Source organism: Dromiciops gliroides, chromosome 3, assembly GCF_019393635.1.
Source record: "Dromiciops gliroides isolate mDroGli1 chromosome 3, mDroGli1.pri, whole genome shotgun sequence".
In the NCBI taxonomy this organism is placed as follows: Eukaryota; Metazoa; Chordata; class Mammalia; order Microbiotheria; family Microbiotheriidae; genus Dromiciops; species Dromiciops gliroides.
The window spans coordinates 623911490-623930863 of NC_057863.1; the positions used below are offsets into that span (position 1 = coordinate 623911490).

Sequence of the window (19374 nt, forward strand, 5' to 3'; positions counted from 1 at the left end):
TCACTTAACCCCAATTGCCCCGCAAAAAAAAAAAAAAAGAAGACGAAGTCTCTGGTGTTATGGCCTTCAGCAAGGTTAGGGAATTTGTTGGGAGAGAGAGGAAGTCAAGTTACTGGAGCTGTTATAGTACTTCCTTTGGTAGAGTGGCAAGGATCCTAACTCTGAAACCAGAGGGCTTGGATTCCAATCCTGCCTCTGACACTTATTACCAGTGTGACTTTGGGCAAGACAAATCATAACCTCCCTAAGCCTCAGTTTCTTCATCTGTAAAATGAAGAGGTCCCCTCCAGATCAGTGGACAAATTTGGCCAATCATGGTAAAGATCGCTGGATTGGGGCTCGAGACCTAGCTTTTCTTGGGTCATTTGGCTGATATTCCAACAGCAGTGACAAATCCTACCTTGTACACCAAGTACAGGCTTTGTATTTTGTTTTTTATTGTGTTTTTTTGTTTTTGTTTTTGTTTTTTAGTGAGGCAATTGGGGTTAAGTGACTTGCCCAGGGTCACATACCTAGTAAGTGTTAAGTGTCTGAGGCCGGATTTGAACTCAGGTACTCCTGACTCCAGGGCCAGTGCTCTATCCACTGTGCCACCTAGCTGCCCCTATTGTGGTTTTTTTTTAATCATGAAAGTATTTTATTATTTTCTAGTTACATGTAGAGATAGTTCTCAACATTTGTTTTTATAAGATTTCTAGTTCCAAATTTTTCTCCCTCTCTCCTTTCCCTCCCCCTCCCCAAGACAGCAAGTAATCTGATATAGGTTATATATGTACAATCACATTAAACATATTTCTGCATTAGTCATGTTGTGAAAGAAGAATCGGAACAAAAGAAAAAAAACCTCAAAAAATAAAAACAAAAAAAGTAGAAACATTATGGTTCAATCCGCATCTAGATTCCACAGTTCTTTTTCTGGATTTGGAAGGCATTTTCCATCATGAGTCCTTTGGAATTATCTTGGACCATTGTATTGCTGAGAAGAGTTAAGATCACTGGATCAGCCGCCTCCTCTGACCTGGGGTGATGATGTAGGTGGCCTTATATACAGTGTGAGGGATAAGAATCTCCCCTTCTTTGCCCCAAACATATCCTCCAGTACTTGAAATTTCACTCTGAAAGATTCATTTCTTTGGGCTAAGGTTTAGGAAAGGGATTCTTACTACTTTTTGTGTGTTGAGACCCCTTTGGCACATTAGGTAAACCCTATGGACCCTGACTCAGAAAAAAGTTTGTTGACAATATATTCATCATGGAAGGAAATACTAAAATTCAGTTTTGTTATTGTTGTTCAATTGTTTCAGACTCTTCGTTAAATCATTTGGGTGTTTTGGGGGTTTTTTGTGTTTGTTTGTTTTTTTTGGCAAGGATACCAGAGTGGTTTACCATTTCCTTCTCCAACTCATTTTACAGACGAGGAAACTGAGGCAAACAGGGTGAAGTGATTGCCTGGGGTCACACAGATAGTAATTGTCTGAGGCCAGATTTAAATTCAGATCTTCCTGACTCCAGACCCAGCACTTCATCCACTGAGTCATTTAGCTGCCTCTTAGGCAAAGGTTAAGTGACTTGCCCAAGGTCTTACAGCTAGTAAAGGTCTGAGGCCAGATTTGAACTTAGAAAGATGAGTCTTCTTCACCCCAGGTCTGGCACTTTATCCACTGCACCACCTAGCTGCCCCAAATTTCTTTTTTCTTTTTTTTTGGGGGGGGGTGGGGACAATCAGGGTTAAGTGACTTGTCCAAGGAGACACAGCTAGTAAGTGTCTGAGGTCACATTTGAACTCAGGTCCTCCTGCCTCCAGAGCTAGTGCTCTATCCACTGTGCTACCTAGCTGCCTCTAATTTCAGTTAGAGATTAGTGAAGATGAGATGTAATTTCCCCCCATCCAAGTTCAGAGATCCCACTACAACCTATCCATGGATGAACCCATGAGAGTCTCTGGAGCCTGGAATTTAAGAACCCCTGACTTGGAGATTTATACTTTAATGGGAAATTCCTGAAAATAATCCTGGATGACTGACACATTCACCTAATATTAATTTTCATTTCAATTTAACAAACATTGAGAGGTGACGAGAATACAAAGAAGGAAAGGAATAAGCATTTAGATAGCACCTACCACGTACCAGGCATCATTTACAAACCTTATCTCATTTGATCCTCACAACACCCCTGGAAGCTAAGCATTATTACTATCATCATTTTACAGCTGAAGAAACTGAGGTAAAGGTTAAAGGGACTTGTCCAAGGGCACACAGCTAGTAAGTATGTGAGGCAGAATTTGAATTCAGGTCTTCCTGATTCCAGGTCCAGGCTTAGCCACCTCAGAGGAACAAGTCCTACTCTCAGAGAGCTTATATTCTACTGGGTGAGGGAGAGACAGTATGTACACAGATAAGTAAATACCCATGAAGGGATTGATTTCAAGATGGAGGAAGGGAATACTAGTAACTGGAAGATATGGGAAAGGCCTCAGGTGGCCCCCAAGCCATGCTTGGAAGGAGTCTGGGGACGGATCCTAAAAGATGGAGGTGAGGGGGCGGCTAGATGGCGCAGTGGATAGAGCACCGGCCCTGGATTCAGGAGTACCTGAGTTCAAATCCGGCCTTAGACACTTGACACTTACTAGCTGTGTGACCCTGGGCAAGTCACTTAACCCCCATTGCCCTGCAAAAAAAAAAAAAAAGATGGAGGTGAGTAGGGAGAGCATTTGAAGAATGGGAGACAGCCAGGTGGGAGACGGAACATCTTATCTGAGGAACAGCCAGATGACCAATTTGACTGGAAAGGAGAAAGGGTGAGGATAAGGATTTCCTCCTGATCGGGAGCTTTCTGGTGAGGAAATTCAAGTCAGCATCCTTTCTGTAATCACAGAGTTGCTTAGGGACACTGAGAAGGTGAAGGGGCATGACCGTGGTCACACAGCCAGTCTTTCTGTCTTCAAGGCCAGATCTCTATCCACTGAGCCATGTTTCCTCTCTGGAGGAAACTTATACAAGTAATTACCAATTAGGAAGTTCATAAAGGCTAGTAATGATCTAGGGAGAAACCCAAACCCATGTGCATATTTGTCTTCCAGAATCCAAGTCCTGAGCTCTAACCATTACACCACCCTGCTTCTCAGATGGCTTCTAAGGTCTCTTCCAGCTCTGAGAGTCTAGGTTTCTAAGTTTTAGGTTGTGACGGGTAAAACTAAATGTGTGCGGTCACTTTACCTGTCCCCTGTGTGGGGAAAGCTAGCTAAGACAACAGTTTAACAGTTTAGGTATTAGACATTTATTAAAATATATTAGAGGTTGGGGGCAGCTAGGTGACACAGTGGATAGAGCACCAGCCCTGGATTCAGGAGGACCTGAGTTCAAATCCGGCCTCAGACACTTAACACTTACTAGCCGTGTGACCCTGGGCAAGTCACTTAACCCCAATCACCTCACCACTAAATAAATAAATAAATAAACATTTATTAAAATATATTAGAGGTTAACAAAGAGAGAACAAGTGTCTCTGAAAGAATAGGAAAACCTAATTTCACAAGGTGAAGCCTCTTTCCTGGCTGGAATGGAATTTCCCTAGGTTAGGCCCCGAGGATGGCTTCTGTAAAAACAAATAAACAAAAAAACCCCATAAAACCTTACTTGGCTCCATGTGGGGAGTTGATTAAGCAGGGAGTGATGTGGTCAGATCTGGATATAAGGAAAATGAATTTGGCAGCTGTGAGAGGGATGGTCCAGGCCTTTCAAATTGACCTTCTGTCAGCAGAGACTTAGCCTTCCTTGGATCATTTTAGCTGATACTCCAAAAGCAGTGACAAAACCTACCTAGTACACTGTGGCATTTAAAATTATATGTGGTGGGGCAGCTAGGTGGTGCAGTGGATAAAGCACTGGCTTTGGATTCAGGAGAACCTGAGTTCAAATATGGCCTCAGACATTTGACACTAACTGGCTGTGTGACTCTAGGCAAGTCACTTAACCCCCATTGCCCTGCAAAAAGCAAAATGAAATTATATGTGATTGCTGTATTTCCATCCCAAGTTTAGGGGAAATTAGCTGGGGTTTCTAATATATTTGTTACTTATAAATTAGAAGCTTTAGCACCAATTTTGGGCATTAAGCATTTATTAAAGCATACCAGATATTAGTAAAGAGAGAACACTTGGCTCAGAAAGTTAAGAGAAGGCCTATCTAGCCTAGAGCTCAGGCTGGCCTGCTTCTTCCTCCAAGTCTTCCTCCACAAGTCCGAGAGCCTAACTGAGAATGGAAGCTTCTCTTGGGTCGGGAGGAGAGGCGGCCCTTCCACACTGCTCAGAGCTAATTGGCTGGCATCCTTCAAGTCTATTGGTTTACTGGACTTGAGGGTGGTCCATGAGCAGAATGTGCTGAGGTCAGAGTTCACAGAACACACCCCCTGAGGGCCAGGCTCTCAGGTAGGTGTGGTTTCAATCAAGTCAACTTTGTGTGTATGTGTGGCAATTGGGGTTAAGTGACTTGCCCAAGGTCACACAGCTAGTAAGTGTCAAGTGTCTGAGGCTGGATTTGAACTCAGGTCCTCCTGAATCCAAGGCCAGTGCTTTATCCACTGCGCCACCTAGCTGCCCCCCAATCAATCTTAATATTATCCCCTCCAAGGGGCCCTCTGGATGTCCCAAAACCCATTATTTTCTCACAACACCAAGCACAGGCTTTGCGTTGTGTTGTTTTTTGGTTTTTTTAAAGAACATTTTTTCTAATTAGGGAAGAAATGTTTGATTCTTATTAAATCATTCCGCCTTTCATCGTCTTCATCTCTTTCAGTAAAATAAGGTATATGGACTTGATGAATGAGGCTCTAAACTTGATAATCCCTCAAGTTCCTTCTAACTCCTGAGTTACAGAATCTCCACATCTCTGTGTTGGAAAGGTCCCCAAAGGACAGCTAGTCCTACCCTGTACCTGAACCACCAAAGGATAACTAAACATAAAGAAATGAATGAAAAAGCATTGATTAAATCTTTATTAGATGCAAAGCTGGCCAAGATTCCCCTCTATCCGTTCTGGGTAGGATTTAGCTGACTAGTTTAGTTGATAGGCAAGCATGCAATAGTATGGTAGAGTAGGAAAGGACCCGGGTTCAAATACTGACTTGGACCTTGGCCAAGACACTTAACTGCCCTTGGTCTCAGTTTTCTCACCAGTAAAATGGGGAGAGGGGAGTTGGACTAGATAGTCTCTGAAGTTCCTTCTAGTAGTATAGCTATAGTTCTATGAAACATGTTTGTGTTAATACGAGTCACATTGAATATAAGCTATTCCCCTAATCACAAAATGTCTGACCTGGAAGGACCTTGGAGATTGGTTAGTCCAACCCAAACCTTCAGGTATTTATTCATTCATTCATTCATTCATTTGTTTATTTATTTGTTTGTTTATTTATTTTGGGCAGGGCAATGAGGGTTAAGTGACTTGCCCAAGGTCACACAGCTGGTAAGTGTCAAGTGTCTGAGGCCAGATTTGAACTTAAGTCCTCCTGAATCCAGGGCTGGTGCTTTATTCACTGTGCCATCTAGCTGCCCCCCCCCAGGTATTTATTAATAAGAATCCACTGTGCCATGTACCTGCCAAGTAGTCACCCAGCCTCTATCTGAAGAGCTGCAGAGATGGGAACTTGCCCCCTCCCAAGGTGGTATATTCCACTTTCAAACATCTTTCCCTTCTATCGAGTTGGGCTATGCCTATGAACCAGTCAATCAATTAACAAGTATTGAAGTGGGTGTGTTCATATGGACTATTTGTGCCTGACCCGTGGTAGAGCCTTCTGAGCTCATATTGGTTTGATTGGTCCCACATAGTGATGTCATTTTTGGTCTTCTTTGAGAATGAAGGACAACAACCAACCACTATTAGACTCTGGGGATACAAATACATAGAATGAAACAATCCTTTCAAAGAGCTTACATCCTAATGGAGGACAACGATTATGTATAAGATATATGCAGCAGAAATATCAAGTGAGCAATCGCAAATACCTACAAATTAGTTCAATACAAGGCGGTTGAGAAAGGAGGGAGGGCGTTAGCAGTTGGTGAGATCAGGAAGAGCTTCATTTGGAAGACGGTGATTGAGCTGAGACTTGAAGGAAGTAAAGGATTCTGTGAGGTGGAGATGAGGATGAAGGGCATTCCAGGCATGGGGGACATCCAGGGCAAAGGCATGGAAGTGGTAGATGTAGTATGATGAGGAACAGAGAGAAGACCAGTATTGTAGAGTGTGGGAGGAAGGGCAGCTAGGTGGCGCAGTAGATAGAGTACTGGCCCTGGAGTCAGGAGTACCTGAGTTCAAATCTGGCCTCAGACACTTAACACTTACTAGCTGTGTGACCCTGGGCAAGTCACTTAACCCCAATTGCCTCACTAAAAAAAAAAAATAGTGATCTAGAGTGTGGGAGGGGGAGTGATGTCCAATGAAGCTGGAAAGGGAGGGGCCATGTTGCTTAAAACTAAACAGAGGAATTTATATTTTATTGTGGAGGCCATTGGAGCAGATATTGGAGTTGACAGAGTAGGGAGTGATAAGGCCAGATCTGTGTACTGGGAAAATCCCTTTGGCAACTGCATGGAGGATGGATTGGAGTGGAGAGAGGCAGGAGGCAGGGAGACAATTTAGGAAGCTGCTGGAATAAAGGAGGTGAGAGGAGAGACAAGGGCCTGATCCAAGATGGCAGCGATATCATGGAGGTGGGAACGCCAAGACTTGGTGACTAGTGGGTGCATAGAGTGAGGAGCTGAGTATAGAAGTCAAGCAAAATGAGGGAAGCACTTCAGCTGAAAATGATCTGGGGTTTTTAGTGAACAAGGAGCTCAGTATGAGGCAATATTGTGATAGTAGGCTGCTGACAAAGCTTGGACAACCTGAGGCTGTCCTGAGAGGCTAAAGAGATGACCATCCTGTTTCAATCTGCCCTGGAATAAGTGTCTTTATTTCTGGGGTGCCCCAGTTTAGGAAAGGCAATGATATGGTGGAGAACAGGCAGAGGGGAGCAGCCAGGACTCTCTGGGATCTTTGGAATCATGGGTTCCAAGGATTAGGTAAAGGAACAGAGGCTGGGTGACCACTAGGACGGAGACTGAACTGGTCAGCTGCTGAGATGGATGGATCACTGAGCCTTACCCCTACCCTGCCTCTATGTCTTACATATTTGACCAACTGATGTAACCGGAGGATCCCTAGACTTGGCCATTGGTCCCTCTGCTGCACCCTTAGGACTCGTGGGCCTTTCAATTTGCTTCACATCTCAACATTGTTCAACGTGTTGTCTCCCCCAATTAGAATGTGAGCTTCCTGAGGGCCAGGCCTGTTTTTTCTATTTGTATCCCCAGAGTTTAGCACAATGCTTAGCACGTGGTAAGCCCTTCATCCCTTTATGCACTCACTCTCACCAGATTTGGGGGAGGAAAAAAAGTGGGGTCTATATTGAGACATGATTTCTTCTAAGATCAAGAGTTTAATTATGTAACCTTTCTTCATCCCCTTAGCTCAGCCATGTCCTAATCCAATACCGCCACCTCATGGCCGCATTGCACCAGTGCAACCGAAATACACCATGAAAGACCACTTCTCTCTCTCTTGTGAGACTGGATACGCCCTTTCCAAAGTAAGTTCCCTGAGAACAAGAGGGGTGTCACCGGAGAAGTCCCAACTCCTGGCATTTCCGCTCCTTTTTTTTTTTTTTTGAGGCTATGATAGAAGGTTTGGGATAAAAAAGAGATAGTTTCTCTCTTTGTTGGTCCCTATATTTAGGGCCCAATGTGTGGATGAAGGCTGAGACCAAAGGGAGGGCAGGCAGATGACTTACCTGTCCAGGTTCACTCTCATCGGTGAAACACCTCTCTATTAAAGTAAAGGCAGGCAGTCCCCCTGGCCCAAAGATGACCTTTCTCTGCAACAACTCCTGGGCCCCCACATACAAAAAATGAGATGCCAACAGGAATTCGTATATTCTGCAAAGTTATAAATAGTGATCACTGGTCAGGGAGAGGGAGTATAATTTTAAAAAATGCTTAGCAAGTTGCTTGAGTGGCCCAGGTAGGAGATTAACATGTCCTCTTTATGTTCTTCAAAATTGTCACTAAGTCCCTGTAGTAAAAAGTAATAACCATGAAACGATAGCTAGGCAATCCACAGTCCTGCAGAGGGACAAAAAAGAGAAGGTGAGACACTTTTCTCACCTTAGCAAAACTTCTAGGTCCCCTTTCCCATAATGCCTTACACTGCATTGATGCTTAAACAACTGGATCTCCAGAAAGCCCATCCCATGATCCTTTGAGTCACAAGAAGACCTCCCTGACCAAACTGTCTCCTTGCTTATTATAAGGTGTTGTTTTTCCTTCCAGTGGGGAAAAACTTTATGGTCACTTAAAACGACAGAATGGGAAGGAATTTTAAACATCTTCTCTCATGTCCTCCTTTTATTACCAAAATGGAGACCCAGATGGGTTAGATGACTAACCCATTCTGACATCTCCTAAGTAGTACAGACAGGAGCTACACCAAGATCCTTGGATGCCCAAACTCTAGGGCTCCTTATCATCCTAATTAATATTTGATTGGTAGCTTCTTTTTTTTTTCTTTAAATTAGACACTCCCCTAAGACTAACTCTGTCTCTGTCTCTCTCTTGTCTCTCTCTGTCTTTGTCTCTGTCTCTCCATGTCTCTCTGTCTCACATACATCCCATTGAACCTTCCCTGGTAACAGAGGCCAGGGAAGCAAAACAACCCAACACATTGACAACACCTGACAACTTCTACCTTGTTCTTCACCCATAGACATTGAATCATACATAGATTCAGAGACAGAAGAAACCTCAGGGGACTTTGAGTTCAGAGAGAGGTTGAGTGATTTTTCCAGAGTCACACAGCTAAATATCTGAAGAAAGTTGGACCGAGGTTTCCTTGACTGCAAGCCCAGAGCTCCATCTACTATGACACATCTTCTCTCCCAAGGAAGATACAACATTTCCAATACCCCAACTGCTTCCCTCTTTTCCTTCTCCAATTTTTCCTCCTCTCCATATTCTTCCTTCTTCAGCCTTCTCTTCTTCCTGACCTGAAAGGTTAAAAGAACAGCTATGCAGCCTCAGATAATTATTGGCTGCACGACCCTGGGCAAGTCACTTCACTCTGTTTGCCTCAGTTTCCCCATCTATAAAATGAGCTGGAGAAGGAAATAGCAAACCATTCCATCATCTTTGCCAAGAAAACCCCAAATGGAGTCACAAAGAGTCCAATATGACTAAAAATGACTGAACAACAACAATCATCAAGCAACTAGTATTTCTCAGAGACAGAACTTGGACCTGGCTCTTCCTGAGTTGAAGGTGGGCCCTCTGTCTGCCATAGGGCTTCTACATCATATATGAGTATATGGTATCTTAACAACAGCATAGCTGTATTACATAGTGAATCCAACCCTGGGCTTAGAGTCAGTAAGCCCTGAGTTCCAGTCCTTCCCCTGACATTAACCAGCTATGTGACTCCCCTCTCAGAATCTCAGGCATCTCTCTATGCTGATGAAGTCACAGATCCTCCTTCTCCCAGGAAAAAAAATAACTTCCCATCCTTATGTACAAAAACCCAAACACAGCTTAGAATATAGATATAGATAGACAGACAGACAGACAGATAGATAGATAAACAGATAGATAGACAGACAGACAGACACACACACATACACAGAGAGAGAGAGAGAGAGAGAGAGAGAGAGAGAGAGAGAGAGAGAGATATGAACCAGCGGATGGATGGATGGATGGGTGGATGGATGGATGGATGGATGGATGGATGGATGGATGGATGGATGGATGGAAGGCTAAATGGATAGATGAACCATAGATGGATAGATACATGGATAGATAGATAAGTGGACCAACAAATTGATGGATAAACAGACACAATAGATGGATGGATGAATACACAAGACACAGATGGGCCAATAGATGAATGGTTGGATAGATAGACAAAAACAAATAGATGGATAGATAGATAGAAAGCATTTACTAAGCACTTACTATGGGGCAGGCACTGTGCTGTGCTGGGAATACAAATACAAGCAAAAAGAGATAGCTCCTGACCTCAAGGATCTCTCACAATCTAATAGGGAAGACCACCTATAAGAGAGCTGAAGAACAGGAGGAGGATGCTACTCATGAGAAGGAATGCTATGAGTGCAGAATGAGGAGTGAAGCCTTAGAGAGGAATGAGTCCGGGCAGTTCCTCAAAAGAAGGCTCCTGGAAGGGAGTCCCCAGTGAGAGGAGGAGGTGTCCCAGGAGTGGAGGCATCTCCAGGCTGAGAAAGGCTGCTAGGAAAGAGAATCAGGAGCAGAGTGCAGGAGTGGCGTTGCTGACTTAGACAACTTTTGGGGAATCGATGCATAAATGGTTTTATTTTCTCTATTCCTCATCAGGATGAAAAATTTTTGGCGTCTTTTACTGCAGTCTGTCAGAAAGGTGGAACCTGGGACAAAACAATGCCAAAATGCAGCAGTAAGAGGCTCTTTCTGATGGGGGTGGGGATGATAGTGATCCTTTTACCCCTGATGGAGCAAACCAGAAAACAGAGTATAAAAAACCAAGCCTCTGTCCTACAGAGGGGACGTTCAAGTCCCACTAAGTCACCTACTTATAAATCATGCTTTCTTCATTTCTTTTGATCCCAGAAAATAGCAATAGTGATCAGAAATCTGAAAGCTCCAGAATCCTGGATTAGAAAAAAAAAACAAAAAACAAGGGACAGCTAGGTGGTACAGTGGATAAAGCACCAACCCTGGATTCAGGAGGACCTGAGTTCAAATTCAGCCTCAGACACTTGACACTTACTAGCTGTGTGACCCTGGGCAAGTCACTTAACCCCCATTGCCCCGCAAAAAAAAAAAAAAGAAAAAAAAAGAAAAAAAGAAAAAAAACAAGAAGCTCCTGAGAATATCCTTTGTTTATATTTTTATTTAATGCGAAACAAAAAATATTTAAGTACCCAGTAGTAAGTTCATTGAAAACTACTGAAATATAATGTTTAAATGACCATTTTTCAGATATACTAAATAGCTATTGAGCATCTGCTAGTAAGTGGCTTCTCTTCAAGAGGTCTTTCCCTGTAGTTAGTGCCCTTCAGAATCCCATATTATTTTGTACTAATTTTATATTTCTTTCTCTGTCTCTTATTCTTTTCTTCCTTTCCTCCCTCCCTTCCCTCTCTCTATTTTTGTCTTTCTCTTTGTCTCTCTCTGTGTCTCTCTTTATATATATATATATAATATGTATTTCCTTTCTCTCTTTGTGTCTGCCTGTTTTTCTGTTTCTCCCTCTCCCCATTCTTCCTCCCTTTATGTCTTTCTATCTCTGTCTCTCCCTCTCCTCTCCTTTCCCCACTCTGTTTCTTGATCTCTATCTCTCTGTCTGTGTCTCTCTTCTCTCTCCCCCCTCTCTGCCTCTCTTTTGGTCTCTGTCTCTCTCCCTCTCCCCATCCCTCCCCCCTCTCTCTGTTTCTCTGAATCTGTATCTGTCTCTCTCCCACCTCTCCCTTCTCTCTCCTCTCCCTCTGTCTCTGCTTCTCTTTCCCTGTCCCCCGTCTCTCCTTCCCCCTTTCCCAGCCCTGTCTCTTCCCAAATATTGTCTTGAGGCAGGGACTGTAATCTGTTTTGGTTCTTGTCTTGCATCCCTGCTACCTAGTATGGCACCTGGCACCTAGTAGGTGCTTTAAGAAAATGCTTACTGAATTGCAGTTACTCATGTGTATCTGCAGCTATCATCCCATACCACTCACTCATTCATTTGTTCAGCAAAGATGATTTAAGCATTCATCATGCAGATCATGATGCTGAAGGCAGTAGAAAGTTAAGCTCTGTTATGGTCTCTGTTCTCATGGAAAATTCAGTCTGACAGGGGGATGAAATACAAACCCAGAGAAATCAGCACACAGTGATACAATGTGTGCATGAGAGAGGGGCAGAACCGAGAGCCACTCACATATCCTAATAGATGAAGCTGTAAAATCTAAAAGTTCCACATTTTACGATACAGCCCAGCCCCTCGAATGTCCCCTTATCTAACCATTTGAGGACTTAAAGTGATACCTCTGAGGATAGAGTCATCTTGTTGCCCGGGTGAAAGGTTTTACTTTCCATTCTCTTCATAGAAAAAAGCCCAATGATGGGAGAGAACTTGAAGGTCATCTAGCTCTTTTCCTGTGTGTAGTTCTTTCAAGGTCCTTTCTGTTCTAATGTCTCGCCAAGTTATAAATTGAACATTATCCTCGGAGCCAGGTAGACCGTATCCAATTTTCTCCCCCTTATATCTCTATGGTTTCTGCTATTCACCTTCGGCACTGGAATAAGATGGCCAGGGAACTCCATAAGTCCTTTGAAATCCCTTTTTCTTAGGAAGGAAAAGGATAAGCAGGATCTCCCCTCTGAAATTCCATAAGGGAAATTGGTTTAGAGAATGGATAGAGAGGATCCCATAGATGAAAAACTATATAGGAAATATTAGTCCAGGAGCTATGGGAAGTTACATTCCAGTGAGGAAATAAAAGGGAGTTCTGTCTAAAAAGACAAATGTGGATGCATAGGGGACTCACCAGCAAAAGGCATGTGCAGATGGTGAAGCAAGGGCAGGTAAGGAAGGATGGACACAAAATTGTGGCATAACTCTTTGAGAATTATGTCAGGGGCACTTGAATTCAGAAGGAGCTCAGGCTAGTAAGGAAAGCTAAGACAACAAGAAGGATTTTTGTCATTTTCTTCTCCAGCTCACTTTACAGATGGGGAAACTGAGGCAAACAAGGTGAGGTGACTTGCCCAGGATGAGTATCTTGAGGCTACATTTGAACTCAAGTCTTTCTGACTCCAGGGGCAGCTCTTTACACACTATGGCACCACCTAGTGGCCCTTGATAAACTGTTGTACTGAGGATTTTGGCAGATGACTGGACCCAGATGGCTCTGGGGGAGACAGTGAGGTTGGTGACCTTGCACAGCCCTCCCTCACTTAAATCCAATTCAGTGCAAAGTCATGACATCACCCCTATGTCATGGTCCTCTTCGGGAACGAAGCACAAACAACAATAATTCGCAGATGAGACGGCCAGGCCACAGCCAGCAATTGCTGGGAGAACCCAGGAGGGTAGATTTGTGGATTTTTAAAGAAAGGAAGAGCATTAAGAAAAGTCTTCAACAGGGGATCAAAAGTCACCAACCTCACAAGAACAAGGGAGAGGGAGGCACAGCTAGACAGCAATTCATCTGAAAAAGATATGGAGGTTTTAGTTGGCTGTAATCTCGACATGCATCATTAGTGTGTGATGGGGAGGCCAAGAAGCTGAATGCCATCTTAGGTTAGGTTAAGAAAGTTCTGATGTTTAGGACTAGGCAAGCATTTATTAAGCACCTACTATATGCTAGGTGGAGGCAGCTAGGAAATTCTGGGAAAGGTGACCTATCCCTTTCTTTAGGAAAGACTGTCAAAGCCCAGTGATAGCTCAGTCTAGAAAGAGCAATTCACATTTCTAAGGCTCTTTATGTTTATTTTTTTAAAGTGCTTCTTAATTTACAACAGCATTAGTTCAGAGAGGTTAGGTGACTTGCTCATGATCACACAGCTAAGTATTTGACCTAGGCATTTGAATAGACTGTCTGACTTTAAGCACAGTTCTCTTCCCACAACACTATTATATCTTAGAGCCGCTAGGTGGTGCGGCAGATAGAGTACTGAGGCTTGGAGTCAGGAAGACTTCATGAGTTCAAAGCTGGCATCAGACACTTACTAACTGCATGACCCTAGCCAAGTCACTTCACCTTGTTTGCCTCAGTTTCCTCATCTGTAAAATGAATGAGAGAAGGAAATGGCAAACCACTCCAGGATCTCTGTCAAGAAAACGCCAAATGGAGTCACGAAGAGATGGACAGGACTGACAGTGACTAAACAAATTACATCTTTTTGAGGGGTGGGGCAGGGCAATGAGGGTTAAGTGACTTGCCCAGGGGGTTGAACTCAGGTCCTCCTGAATCCAGGGCTAGTGCTTTATCCACTGCGCCACCTAGCTGCCCCCTAAATAAATTACATCTTAAGGATGGAATTGATCTCCCGAAGTCACCCAACAGTAGCCCTTTCCTTTCCTCACAAATGAAATTAGAGCTGCCCACCATGTGCAGGGAAATGACAATGTGCGGGGATGGATCCATGTGAGTTGCTTATAAAATCTAGACCATCTTCATATTGGTGTGTAAAATATTTTGCTTCATTTGCTTTTTCCTCCTCCTCCTCCTCCCCTCCCCCATGTTTATTAGTTGTTGACTGTGGTCCTCCTAATGATCTACCCAATGGCCAAGTGACATACATCACAGAAGGTGAAGTGACCACATACAAAGCTGAGATTCAATATAGCTGCAAGGGCCCCTTCTACACTATGAAAATGAATAATGATGGTAAGATAATTCTTCTTCGGCATTGGGGGTGGACAATATTGAGAACATGTACACTCAAGGCCTGAAAATAAACTTTAACCAACATTTTGGGCCAAGGCTAGAAGAAAGATTAAAAGGCACTTTTCCCACTGCTAAGTGAAATATTATAGCTCAAGTGACATTTAATGTCAATTTGCTAGAATTCGAAAACAGATCTTATCCAGTAAATGACTACTCCAAACACACAATATATTCCAAATGGTTTAATTTAACAAGCCCAAAACCGTATCATTAAGCACTTGAGATCTTGATACATATTCAAGTTACACATCTAAAAGGTTTCCACTTTGCAAGCAGAGACCTCGTGTTTATGAAATCATGTAAAATGGTTATTCAGACACCTCTATTTCCCACTGATGCTCAAGAGTCAACATCCTTCAAGGTGGTATTCAGATAAATGACAACCATCTTACATATGCAGTTAATTTAAGCTTTTTTTTTTCTTTATTCCTTTTCAATGATTTGCAGGTAAATATCGGTGTGGGGCTGATGGCTTCTGGAAGAGATCCAAGGGAGAAAATTCACTCCCAGTCTGTAAGCCTGGTAATGGATACACTTATATAAGAAATTTATAATTGATGGAGGGCAGAAGAACTTGGTATTAGAATAGAACTAGGGCTTTTAGCTGTAGTAGGCAAAATCTGACTCCAGCTACTGGCCCTTAAACTGAGTTACCAGTGCCAACTAACATATTCTCATTACTCCCTTTCCATATGGAGTGGTTGTTAGGTGGTGGCTACATTAGCCATTTGATTGTGGTTGACCTTTTAACTAGGCAAGCATAAAAAGTGAAATGGTTTTTTAAACTACTATCTTTACCCGTTTGTTAAATACATTCTTCCACTGAGTTACTTTCCTTCTATGTAAAAATGCTATTAAAACCCAGAGCTAATAACTTGTTGATTATTTCCCTAAGCTGCAGCTTTCGAGGGCATCTCATTTTTAAACATTAATGCAATTTGCCTTTAATAGTACTTTAATTTAAATTTTTTTTACCAGAATTGGCTCTCAAGAAATATTTGAGCAAAGTGATTAAAAAGAGATATCGAAGCTGAAGAACACGAGGGTAATAAGTGTGTTATTACCTTGCTGATTTTTTGCTTTTACTTAGATTCTATCATATAACACTTGTAAATTGTTGTTTTTATAAGTATCCTGCCACAACGGGAAGTTGAGAGATGTTGTAATAATCAGAGTTTAGTTAGCAATAAAGACCTCAAGTAAAATGTAGTACTCATAAAAGCCAGCCTGGGAATAATAATTTCTGGACTGTAACTGCCCCAGCAACCATGGAGCCAGTGTGGGTGTCCTATTTTTATACATTAAAACACAGCAAACTAAATGCTCCAAGCTGAAAGCACTTTGCAAATCTTGACACCTTAATTATGATAGCACCTGTTGTTACTGGGATTACAGGATGGCCAATTGCCCCATTTTTAAAGATGGGAAACTGAGGCATTGCAGGGTTGTGTTTAGATATGACAGCACAATTGTTGTGGGAATGATGTGGGTATCTCATCCCATAGGGTCACTGTCCTGTAAGCTGGTTTGGTTATACCATATTTATATGGTCACAAAATTATTTTCAGAATCCTCAAAATTATATGGTGCACTGGATAGATCACTTGGATATGAAGTCAGAAAGACCTGAGTTCAAGTCTGATTTCAGACATTTACTAAATGTTCAATCAGTGATGTGCTGGAGCCGATTGTTAAGTTTTCACTGTTAGCACTTTAACCTCTGAAATTAAAAGCTTCAAATTAAGTCTCGATTTATTTTGTCGATTGTGTAGACCTAAGTGATAGGACACAATGTTAATGCAGATTAAACCTGTGTCATGTACATTGTGGGAAGTGGGGAGATCTGGTTGTTAAAATATTTTACCAGCATACCCCTGCGTATGACTCCAGACAAGTCACAACTTCTGCCTCAGTTTCCTCATCTATGAAAAAGGGATGATAGTAACTACTTCCCAAGATTGTTGTGAAGATGAGGTATTTGTAAAGCAAACCTCAAAAGTGCCATATGCTATTACAGGGTAAAAATAAGTTTTTGGCAAGCCCATAGAAGTATAAAGGTTGGCTTTGCAGTAATCTTATATACATAATACAACTGTTTCTACTTCCCAACAGTTTGTGGCACAGCTTCTCAGAGAATGGAGCGAGTACTTGGAGGAAGAAAGGCCAAGCTTGGTGAATTTCCCTGGCAAGTCATGTTGCTTGGTGAAGCTCTAGCTGGAGGTGCACTTTTATACGACAATTGGGTTCTTACAGCTGCTCATGCCATCTATCAGCAAAGAGATCTATCATCTCTGGAAATCAGGATGGGTGTTCTGAAGAGATTATCCACCAGTTATACAAAAGCCTGGGCAGACGCAGTCTTTATACATGAGGGTTACACATATGATGAGGCCAACTTTGACAATGACATCGCACTGATTAAGTTGAAGAATCATGTTGAAATCAACAGTAATATCACACCAATTTGCTTGCCAAGAAAAAATGGAACCCATGTGAAAGCAAATGATTTGGGAGTGGTGTCTGGCTGGGGAAGGACTGAAAAAGCTTTTAGAGCCCGGAGTCTAATGTATGTTGAATTGCCAGTCGTTGACCAACAAACATGCATGGCTGCATTAGAAAATAAGAAGTCCCCAGGAGGCAAACCTCTTGTCCTAACTGACAACATGATATGTGCTGGTTTTCAAAGTGGTGGAAAGGATTCTTGTTCTGGTGACAGTGGAGGACCCTTAGTGTTTCTAGACCATGAGACCCAAAAATGGTTTGTAGGAGGAATTGTGTCCTGGGGCTTAGGATGTGGTGAGGCAAATCAGTATGGAGTTTATACCAATGTCGTTAACTATATTTCCTGGATTGAGAACATAATTTTAAATAATTCTTAAAATTGCAGAAACTACATGATCTTTGGGCAGGTAGGTGGGAGAGTGGATAAAGCACCGGCCCTGAATTCAGGAGGACCTGAGTTCAAATCCTGCCTCAGACACTTGACACTTACTAGTTGTGTGACCCTAGGCAAGTCACTTAATCCTCACTGCCTAGCAAAAAAATAAATAAAATCACAGAAACCTCCAATAAACTTCTCCCTTAATGAGCAATACTTTTCCAGCAATCTGTATTCTAAGTATCCAACAAAGTAGCCTAAATTTGGAATATCAACATGAAAACCAAACTGTTTTAAAAAAATGAAAACATTCTAAGATGAGGTTTCTGAAAACTTCATGCACAAAACTGTATCTGTAATAGCCCAGATGAACCTTACTATCTTCAAAGTAGTAAGTCTGCTCTGAAGAGGAACTATATTCAGAGTTGCTTTTCTAATGCTGAGCAGGATTCCCTTCCTTCCATCCACTTTTCAACTGCAGTCATTTCTCTGCATCTATGCCAGCATTTGTAATATGATGTATATCTAGGTATATTCTTGTACTATTGTTCCTAAGAACCAAAACGAGACTGTGAAGATGCTCTGTTGCTGCAACATACTAAATAAATGTAAATAATCAATTCTAAGGTATAGCAATCCGGGAAGAAAGGTTATCCTGAGTATTCACAAAATAGAACTAAGTTCCTTAGAATTTCTTAAATGGCAACAACTGAAAATTGTAGAAGAATGTTCCATGCGGAGAGACCTTGACTTGAATTTCTTTATTGATTCCTACTAGACATGAGCACGGTAGTCACAACTGTTAAGTTCTTCACTCATGCTTGGGATGCCTGTCTCTGAGGGGTGCTGAGGATAAAAAATGTGCAAACTTTTAAGGTGTCACGTACAAGCTCTTAGGCAATCACCACTTCCCATCAGTTCTCAACACACAGATTTGGAGGACAATCCACTTAAAAAACTCTGTGGTTCAATTTCTTTTGACATTTAATAAATCTCTATCCCTGAGATGAAATCTCTTCAGTTCAGGTGCTCTAAGAAAAGTACCACCATACACGAAGTTTCACGGTGGGGCTGAATAATTATGCACTTTTATGTACAAAGCACTTATGATAGATGACTAAGTGTCTTCCAGTTTCCTGGGCACAAACAGGAAAAAACCAAACTAACCAAAAACAAACCATTTTTTCCAGTTAAGACTCGAGACACAATTATGGTGGCAACAATAACTTTTATTCAATTAGTTTAAAAATATTTAGATAAATGCATTTAGAGAAGACCAAAGTTTTAAAACAGTTCTACACCAAATAGTTTAAAAAATATATTTTTATATATTTCATTTTTTTCCTGAGGGCCAACTAATACCCCCGTCATAGCTGTTTAGTCCCATAAATAGATTTTAATAAGAGACTACTTAACACTGTACGCATTCTATAACTTGATTCTGGATCTATACAAGTGTAAATAAGGGATTAAAACCATGCCATTGACAAGTTAACTTACCATTGGGTTCCTTGAAGGCTTGCCCGTTTAGTCTTTGGAGGTTCCCGAATACCATTTTAAGTGTTACCATGTTACTGCTGCTGAGTAATAGTGCAAGGGCTAAAATGCAAAATTCAGATGGTACAGGATTTGGACATCATGCAGCTTTAGATGCAGAAAAAAATTAAAACAACTCAAGATCCTTTTACAGAGGAAAATGAATAATGAAACAACTTGGGGATTACTTAAAAAGCTAAAGGAAATCATGACTTCATTGTTTGAAACAGCTTGCAAAATGACAAACCTATTTATTGTAACCCAACTAGATAAGGGCATTAGGAGCAATAACACAAGAACTCTAATGCTCTTACATGAAATACAATAATAAAGAATGAACATATTATTGCTTTCACATACTTAACAATGCAGCACAAGAGCCTAATCTGAGTTTTGCAAATAATTTTATTTACCGATACTATACTTCCACTTCAGTCAGGGTGGACGGA

General features: G+C 41.8%; 1 protein-coding gene across 2 annotated transcripts in view; it reads left to right on the forward strand.

Annotated features, from left to right (window-relative positions):
- The window catches only part of MASP2 (MBL associated serine protease 2), a 28290-nt gene extending 10257 nt beyond the window's left edge, over window positions 1-18033 (forward strand). The window contains exons 7-12 of one of the 2 annotated variants that reach the window (XM_043992945.1): window positions 7514-7632; window positions 10439-10517; window positions 14314-14451; window positions 14959-15033; window positions 15490-15556; window positions 16624-16755. In XM_043992945.1, coding sequence (XP_043848880.1) covers window positions 7514-7632; window positions 10439-10517; window positions 14314-14451; window positions 14959-15033; window positions 15490-15545 — 467 coding nt within the window. In that variant the 3' untranslated portion in view covers window positions 15546-15556; window positions 16624-16755. Of the gene's footprint in view, window positions 1-7513; window positions 7633-10438; window positions 10518-14313; window positions 14452-14958; window positions 15034-15489; window positions 15557-16623 lie in introns of both variants that reach the window. The other variant, XM_043992944.1, reaches the window with a different exon arrangement.
- Window positions 18034-19374: the final 1341 nt, after the last annotated feature.